This window comes from Poecilia mexicana, unplaced genomic scaffold (assembly GCF_051168715.1).
Source record: "Poecilia mexicana isolate PSO_F unplaced genomic scaffold, ASM5116871v1 scaffold_6, whole genome shotgun sequence".
Taxonomy (NCBI): Eukaryota; Metazoa; Chordata; class Actinopteri; order Cyprinodontiformes; family Poeciliidae; genus Poecilia; species Poecilia mexicana.
Window position 1 is genome coordinate 23,172,003 of NW_028263375.1, and position 8,827 is coordinate 23,180,829.

At 38.0% G+C, this 8,827-nt stretch overlaps 1 protein-coding gene across 1 annotated transcript in view; it reads left to right on the plus strand.

Moving 5' to 3' along the window:
* Nucleotides 1-6,606, plus strand: part of LOC106916499 (cGMP-inhibited 3',5'-cyclic phosphodiesterase 3A) — a 92,179-nt gene extending 85,573 nt beyond the window's left edge. The window contains exon 14 of the mRNA XM_088006437.1: nt 168-6,606. Coding sequence (XP_087862563.1) covers nt 168-484 — 317 coding nt within the window. The 3' untranslated portion in view covers nt 485-6,606. The remainder of the gene's footprint in view (nt 1-167) is intronic.
* The last annotated feature ends 2,221 nt before the right edge of the window (nt 6,607-8,827 follow it).

The window sequence follows — 8,827 nt, forward strand, 5'->3', positions numbered from 1 at the left end:
TCACAAAAACCCTGTGTCCAGTTACTTCCACGTTGCAAATAATTTTGACCAATTAAATAATCTGCAATAAAAAAGACACATATCCTTTATAAGAGGCATATTGGTTATCATAAAAAAGTAAAAATAACACTAAATAAATTACCTTCCTCTTTTTTTTTATCATCCAGAGAAAGCAGCTCCCAAGAAAAGGAGGAAAGTATTTTGCCAGATCACACAGCACCTGCTGGAAAATCACAAGATGTGGAAGAAGGTGATAGAAGACGAATCCCAGAATGAGGAGCAAGGAACGGAGTCCGCCCATTTAAACAAAGTCGCTGAGCCGATTCTGGCTATTGACGAAGAGGAGGAGGAATCGGGGAGCAGGGAAGAGCCGGGGGAAGGAGAGCATTGTGAGGAGGAGGAGACGGAGAAAGCAGAGTGGCCCGTCTCTGACAGGGACGACTCTCAGACTCCAGAGGAGGGAGGGGACAGCGAACCACAGTGAAACCTCTAAACTCCAGACGCCCTCAGATAGAGACGCAGCATCAGTCAGGATAAGGATGTAAAGAAATGTTCCTTTTGACCTTATCCTACTGACTCCTGCTTCTGCCAGCACATTACTTAGACACAACACTGTAGATGTTTGGGAAACGCGTGCCTACACAGAAAAAAAAGTTAAAATAAAATAAAAAATACAGGGTGGGAAATCTTGTGCTTTACATATTTAACCTGAATATGTGGTTTTACCAAACATTTATATGGGTTTTTCTTTTCCCAGATTGCAATAATGCATTATTCATGGACTTTGGGATACAGACTATTTTGCTACTGTCAGGAGTCGAAGACAAGCAGCTGCATAGGTTTTAACAAAGTGTGGTAACACAGGACTGCAGAAATTTGCTGCCAATTTATACAGAATTATTTCCCGAATGTGATTATATATAAACATCACCATCACATGCTTGTGTTTCGATTGTAGCTCATCTTTTTCGGTTTAAACTGTGCTAGTTTATGTTTTGTTTTGTTTTTTTTAAATCTACACATGGATTGTAAAGGGACTGATTCACATGAGGAATAATCTTCCTTTCAACTCTTGACAAAAATAATCCCTCACTTCTGGGCTTTAACAGCCAAAGTCAAATATTTATGAATATTATGTTTGATGTTTATTGCCAAATGAGGTACTTAATGCCGTCATGTAGAGATTTGTCTCAGAAACGCAGAGACGGCTCTGAACAGTCTCTAAGCGTCTGCATTTGTGTGTTCCTCAGTTTTTACTCTAATGTACACATTTTTTCTCCATAAGGCACAAGGAAGAAGAAAAAGAAAGTCAGATTATTGCATTTTTAAACTACAGTAAACCTGATGTCGAAGACACAACTGTTTTACAGCATTGCCTATCAAAAGTATTCATACACCTTTATCTGTTTCCTACCACAATGACAAACTCAAAGTTAAACTTTAATCAAACGTGCAAAACACTATTTGTGAGAGAAAAATAATGCTGCAATGCCAGCCTGAACCCCGTTCACACAGTGCGACAAATAGCGGTGGCAGCATCATGATGAGGGGCATTTTATTCCTCCATTAGTTAAGGAAGTCATGAAAAGATGGATAGAAAAGCAGTATTCTCTAGATCGGGGCTAAGCTGTCACAATTTAGCCAGATCTGGACTGAAATAGTTGAACTCAAACACATCTGGACCAAAAATCCAAAGAGAATATCTGACAAGACTCAAACGATGCTGTTCTCAGATGTTCTGACGGAGGAAGAGGAATTGGATAAGGAGATTCTGCAAAACATGGACTGGGTTTCAATACAAGTTTTCTCATTTTTAATTATGCAAAACAAAACAAAAAAAGATCTGTGAAATTTGTGGCCATAATTATTAGATTATATCTTAATCATAGAAAAAATACTGTCCAATTCAACACAGTGCTGAAAACAAGACAGTAATTATATGCCAATAAAAACATTTTTTACAGTTTTTTTTCTGTAGAAATTTTTTTTTGATAACTTTTTTATGTTTTTAATTTTAAAGAAAAAAACATCAGGACAACAAATCTCTTAAGTGAGCTATCACTTAATCAAAACAAGATCTAAATTCAGTCAAATTGTTGCCAGAAATCAATCATCTTTGGGGTATTTTTCACCAAAGCGGTTCCAGATCTTGTCCAGAGCTTGGAACCAGTTTCAGTTCCAGTTTTCCACAGCCAGAGGACCAGCTTCGTTCTGCTTTATGTCACAAAAAAAATCTGTAGAGGACCACAGTGCAGTGAGTAATTTAAACTAAGCTAGTCACATAATTTATCTCTGTGCCTCTGCAATTAAATGCCTGAGTCATGTAGTTGTGACCTGTGGCTCTCTGGTCTACAGTTGTGAATCACACACGGCCTTTAAAAGAGAGAGAATTACCCTTTGTAAGGCACACACTACATAGATCGATGGATTGTTTAAATAGCGACGGCGAGCAAAACTCGAGCATTGCATTGACCCACATGTGACTCCATGATGCGTGATAGCAAAACTAAAAGCTGAAAAATGAGAAGGAGCCACTCGAGGTGTTCTAATGCTTGTTCAGTCTTAGATTCGTGTCAGAGTTTAGTTGTTTCGTCTTAAATTGGATCTGAAACCTGAAGTAAGTTTGGAGTTTGTACTTGGCCCAGATAAGTGTCAGTTCAAGTGTCCCGTTTGCTTAGAGAGCACCAGAGTTTGGGAGCTGGAAACGGGAAGAGTTGGTGCTGAGTGAGCGCCGGGACCGCTGTGGTGGAAAACAAGCTAAAGCTAAAGTTTATATTAAAACGGTACCGATATGGTCATTCCTCTGAACTGGTGTTCAGAAATGGCTCAGCATTTTTGGGAAGTCATCTTGTGACCAAACTTGAACAGGAGAGCATAAAGTTCTTAAATTTACAACTTTTGTTAAGTGAATTTAATTTAAAACTTACAAACCAATACAAGGAATGAACCAACTAAATTACACGTCAAAGGTTTTATGGGAATTGTCAGTTTTTATTTGATTAGAGATGTTTACACTTTTTGAATGGGAGTTCTTTGAAGCCTGCCAGATTTCACTTGCAGGTACTTTTAGCTTCATCCATATTTAGATTAATTATGTAATCGGATTCAAGGTGCTGAGTTTCATTTTTTTTAAAAAACAAAACAATGTAAATCTTACTGACACTGGTTGTTACCCTCAGGAAAACTACATCTGTATCACATTTAAAGACAAACACGTGTTTGAAAGGCAAAGGACAAACTAAAGACACTTACCGTCACGTTTTTCTGTGATCTTTGTGCTGTGAATCGGTTTGATTCTCCTGACGCCTCAGGGACTCGTTCATCCTCCTGCAGTTCACAGCAGACGGCATGCTGACAAACACAGGCTGGTCAGAGGTTCACAGTAAACATGCGCAACAAATTTAATAAAGTCTACTGTGGCGTCTTATTCAGAAGAGAGTTTAGACAAAGCACATTTTGTGTGACTAAAGCCAAGAAACCTCATGCAGTCCATGCAGCCTCTTAAAACAGGCCTGGAGCTTCATTAGAAACCGTAGAAATGTTTGGACAATGTGGTTATTATCTGACTTTTAGGTTTAGTACCACCAACGTAGTGAATTGTTTCTATTGTCTAAACTCACCTGGCTTTGTTGCTCAAACTCCCCAATAAATGTCAAGTATTTATATTACTTTGAAAATTAGGTTTAAAAAAAAAAAACATTATTTAGTTGCAGTGATAATCTCTTGCCTCTGTTAGGATACATGTATATTGGGAGAAATGGTTTCCCACCAGGGGATACGATTATTGAAGTGAAGTTCTGTTAAAAGGCTATAGTCAGTTTTTTTTAATTTCTGGTGTTTACATTTAGCATAAATCCAGATAATGTGCTAAAAAAAAGTAATATAAGTATTTAAAGTCATTTAAAGACAATGGAAATCTGCTTTGGCCTTTTCCTCTGGAACAAGCCGTTAATTTGGATTTATAATGAATGAATACATCTTTAGAGTTTTCTAATACAGGTAACACTTTAACCATTTAACAGAAACTCATGTAAACGAAATCCTGAGCTAACTTTTTGAGGAAATTAAAAATTAATAAATTCTAGTTTTGGTCCTTAAATATCAGTTTTGAAAACATTTCCCTCAATTTGTTTTTTTTTGTTTTTTTTACAAAGAAGGAGCCACAACAAGCATCTTTAATGAAAGAAAAAACAGTTTTTAGGGATCTATATTGTACTGCGCTTTACATTGTGTGGAAGAGCCGTAGCTTTAATCTGGGTGCAAAACATCGAAGACGATCCAAATAAAACCAACCATGTTTTAAAGCTGAATGGAAAAAGATTTGGTAGCATTTTATTTGAAGGTCATAAATATGACATAACACCTGTTATGAACATGAAGGAGTTTATGAATTTTTATGACTGTTGTCATGAAGTGTCATTCGATAAATAATGACACTTTAATGCAAAGTTGCTTTAAAGGTAGCATTAAAAGTCCATTAGAAGTGCCAACTTTGCATTACTTGGCAAATAATGTCACTTTAGTGTAAAAATTGCACTTTTAATGGACTTTTAAAGCAACTTTGCATTAAAAGTGTCATTATTTACCGAATAAACATTCATAACAGGTGTTACATCACATTTATGCCGGTGTAATGTCAGTCTTATTCACACCCTGTCAAATAAAGTGGCACCAAAGATTCTTAGAATACCTCTCTGCTGATTTTATGCTTATTTGTTTGGCTTCAGGCATGTTTCCTTTCTGTGAGGGAACAGAAACAGTCGCCCACCTTATGAGTTTCACAAAGATGCTCGATTGCAGCTAGATTCTTGTTTGAAATGTCTCCATCTACTGCTAAGTGCTTTGCTCTTTTTTCAGGGTCTGAAACACAAACATCGCATCAAGTGGGTTTGTGAGTCTCAATACCACAAATGCCAACCTTTTGTAGCGCAGTGCTTCAAAATGCCTATTAATTTTGTGCAGTCCCTGGTCGGTCACACAATGGGAGCTGTGTGTACATGTTCGGATGTCGGGCGTGAGGCCAGACCATTGTTGGGTGTTTCAGTGGGAAAGCTCAAACTTTAAAGCTTGAACCCCTCCCCCCGCCTTTTTTAAGCGATTTGATGCAAAGGTTTCCATACACAATTTACTCCCATAATCTCAATCCATTTCACGTATCTTCAGGAATTATAACAGCAGCAAGTAGATTATGCACTAACATGTTTTTTTTCACCACACAATGACGCCGTCTGTGTGGAATCGGCGGTTCATGAACAATGGCGTCTTTGCTACCGTCCTGACTCTGCCGCAGTGGGTGCTGCTCAGAGTGGAGGCCACACACAGGCTTGATAATTGGCTGACCTACCGATTGGTCTGGCATCACACATGTTTGCCCTCGAGCCTTTTATCAGGTCGGGATTGTTTGAAGCCAGTGAATCATCTGGTGTTTTTCTAACCCTTTGCATGTTTCTGTTTGCAGGATTTAAGTTTTTTTTTTTTTTGCTTTGTTGATTCGTTTCATTCCAAATGAGCCACAACTATCACAAAACAGACAAAAGCCACATTTCTTTCAATCTTAGAAAATCTTTATATTAGAAACGAACATTTAGTTCGATTGGATTTCCCAATCCTCCGTACTTTACGCTCCATATTGTGTGTTTGTTGTTTTATCTTCTTTTTTTTATTTTTTTCCAATTAATCCACTGGCCCTTTGAATGTGACTGTCCAATGTTGTACTGCTGTGGTGAGGGATTCTAGTGGGAATACGCGAGGTGATGAAGCTCGAAGAGATGCAGTAAGCAGTTTTTAATTCCTTGCACATGCTCCGCTCAGATAGTTATCCTCCCGCAGTATATCGCTCCTAGTGCTTCCTCTTTGATCTGCACACTTCCTTTTTCCTCGCTGCGTAAAGCGGCAGAGCTTTCGCTGCACAGCTTCAAAAGCTCAGACATGAAGGCGTTCAGACTCCGTCTGCGGTGTTCACTTGTTCATCATCACTTTATTTTAAGACAGACCGATATATGCATTTTCCCACCTCAGAATATTTGCGTTTGAGTTGAAACATTGCATCTGTTTTATAGTGTTATTTCTTCTTTCTCTTTTTTTCTTCCATGAAATTGTTTTTTTTTTGATTGTCATGATTATTCACAAGTGTAAGATAATTGTAACCGTTTGAACCAAACAAGCTTTACAACGATGTAAACAAAATGAAATGAGTATTTTTATATAGCTGACACGTAATGAAACAATGACTTGCTTTTTTTTTTTTTTTTTCCTCACTAGTACTCTTCACTTACCACACTACACGAAAGGAAGACTACATCCAAATTCACAGTATTTGTGGAAGTAAATTAATGAATCTCTGTGCAGGTTGATGCTCCGTTTTGTACAATATATGCTGTACAGATAAAGAAATTTTAAAACTACAAAAACTCTTTTAGATATACATTATTTATTTTTACCGTTTTGTAATTTAGACACTATACTGTAGCTTCAATATTGCCGGACTTACTGGAAGTGCCTATATTGGTATTATGTATCATACAGTGAATATATTTGGAGATCATAGACTTCGTCACAGACTGAACCAGTGTGGATGTTGTAATGTGAATACATTGAATTACAAAATTACAGTCTCCGTGTTTATTTTTGTCTTGGTGTTCTGTTGGTTTCACGCCTTTTACATTAGTGGCACCCCTGGCAAAGATACGTAAAAACAAACTTTAAACAAAAAGCAGTGGGGGATTGTGTTAAATTGATTATTTGAGCTATATATTATCATGCTATTCCCTCATCAAAAACATCTCTGGAGTGCTACTTTGATTATTTCATGTGTGTTTGAGGCAGCCAATCATACGACTCCTCTCACAAAGCCTATTCCCATAAAGCTCCTCCAGACTAGCGGCAGCAGTAGTTAACAAACACTTGGTGGGACTGTGAGTTCACTGAGCTACCTCTCTGTCCAACGCTCCTGAGGACGACTGTAAACGGCATAATGAGAAGCACTGTCGGGATGATGGGCCGATGGTGGAGTGTCTGAAAGAGCAGGAGTTTCTTAAAGAGACAGAGGAGCAATTTCAAGGTGTCAAATTGTAAAGTCAACTTTGTTTGAAGTTATGTTTGATATTTAGAGCATTTTTACAACAACTGAAGGTAACATAGTTACTTAATGTGCTATGACATGACACTGTGCATGGGAAATAAATGATACTGTCCCTTTAAACTAATGCATACATTCATTAGAAGAAAAACACAATAATTGGTTTTAGCAAAATCACTGATGCCACATTATTGGCACCCTAGCAGCTGCGGCTTTGGCCTCTTTTGCCAAAAGGACAATATCTGTCCTTTTAACATTTCATATGACATTCCTATATGTTTTGGATAATTATCCTATTGAACGACCAAATTTGGCATAGGTCATCATATTGTTTTATAATCTCCTTGTATTTCATTTTGCCCATAACGCCACAGTAGCAAGGTCTCCAAGGTGTTTGAATGAGAAACGCTACTTGAATTGTTTCAAATTTTGTCAGGTTACAACCACCAAAATCCAATATGTTTGCAAAGAAAAAAAAAAGCTTTTCATTCTATTTTTTTAAATGCAAAAAATGTGGCATAGAAATGCATTGAGCCTCCTTTACTCTAAAATCCTCTTAATTAAAAATTTTGCAACCACCTGCCCATCACAAGTCACTTAATTAGTTAACGTAGCAGCTGACACACCAGGAAATGAGAGCGAAAATTAGAGAAGCAGCCAAGACTGCCATGGTAACTCTGGAAAAGCTGCAGAGATTCACAACTCCTGAGGGAGAATCTGTTACCAGGACAACTGTTAGTCAAGCACTTCACACATCTGGCCTTTTTTAAGAGTGGCAGTGAGAAACTACTGGTGAAAGAATGCCAAACGTAGCCGCATCTGCAGCTTACCAAATGCCGTTTAGGGAACAGAGGAAACTAACACTTTACTTCACCCTGAACTCAGCATTCCTGCTGTGAAAGTTGGTGGAGGCAGAATTATACTGTGGTGATGTTCTTTTATCTTAGTTTGGACAATCAAACTTTTCATAGGAGTATTTGTAAAAAAAAAAAAAAAAAGTGAAAATTATGTCTATTTTTTCCTTCAACCTGACAATCGTGCAATATTTTGTGTTTGTCCATCACTCAAAATCCAACTGAGATACAATGAAGTTTCAGGTTGACACTCCACCAAAGTAAAAGTAAAATGTAAATTGTAAAAATTACTAAGACAGGCATTGAGATCCTATCAGGAGAGGCGGGATCATTACATGTCTTCATGTGCATTTATTTTACTAAAATGTAATGCCCAACACTGTATTGCATTTTGATCATATAACAGTTGGGCGAATTAAATGACTGATGATTTTGCACGTGATGATAACATAAAGGTTTGTTGTTGTTGTTGTTGTTGTTGTTGTTTTTAATAATCTTCAACATTAGATTGCTGAGAGCAGCCAGTGAATGAATGTCCTTTAAGAAAAATGACGCACAAGGCAGGACTCTGAGTCACTCACGTCACAACGCGCTACAGGTCTGATCAATGGGAAATCTGAGCCTTAATGCTGGGACTCACACGCTGAAGATGTTAACAAACTATTCGGAGCTTATCAGAGCGCAGGAAAACCCTGGCATATGTTGTCACAATTAGCCTTTTTCTTTTTTTTTTCCCAACCTTTGAAACAGCAAGTGTGCGTCGCTGTGCAGACGGCGTTCAGTCCCCGTCCACTGGGCACTCGCTCTGCGCGCTCCGGTCTCAGCTCCCGTGGATCTGGCACTGTGGCAGCAGGTGATTTAACAAGCAGTGGGGAGGTTTTCGTCAGAGAAGAGG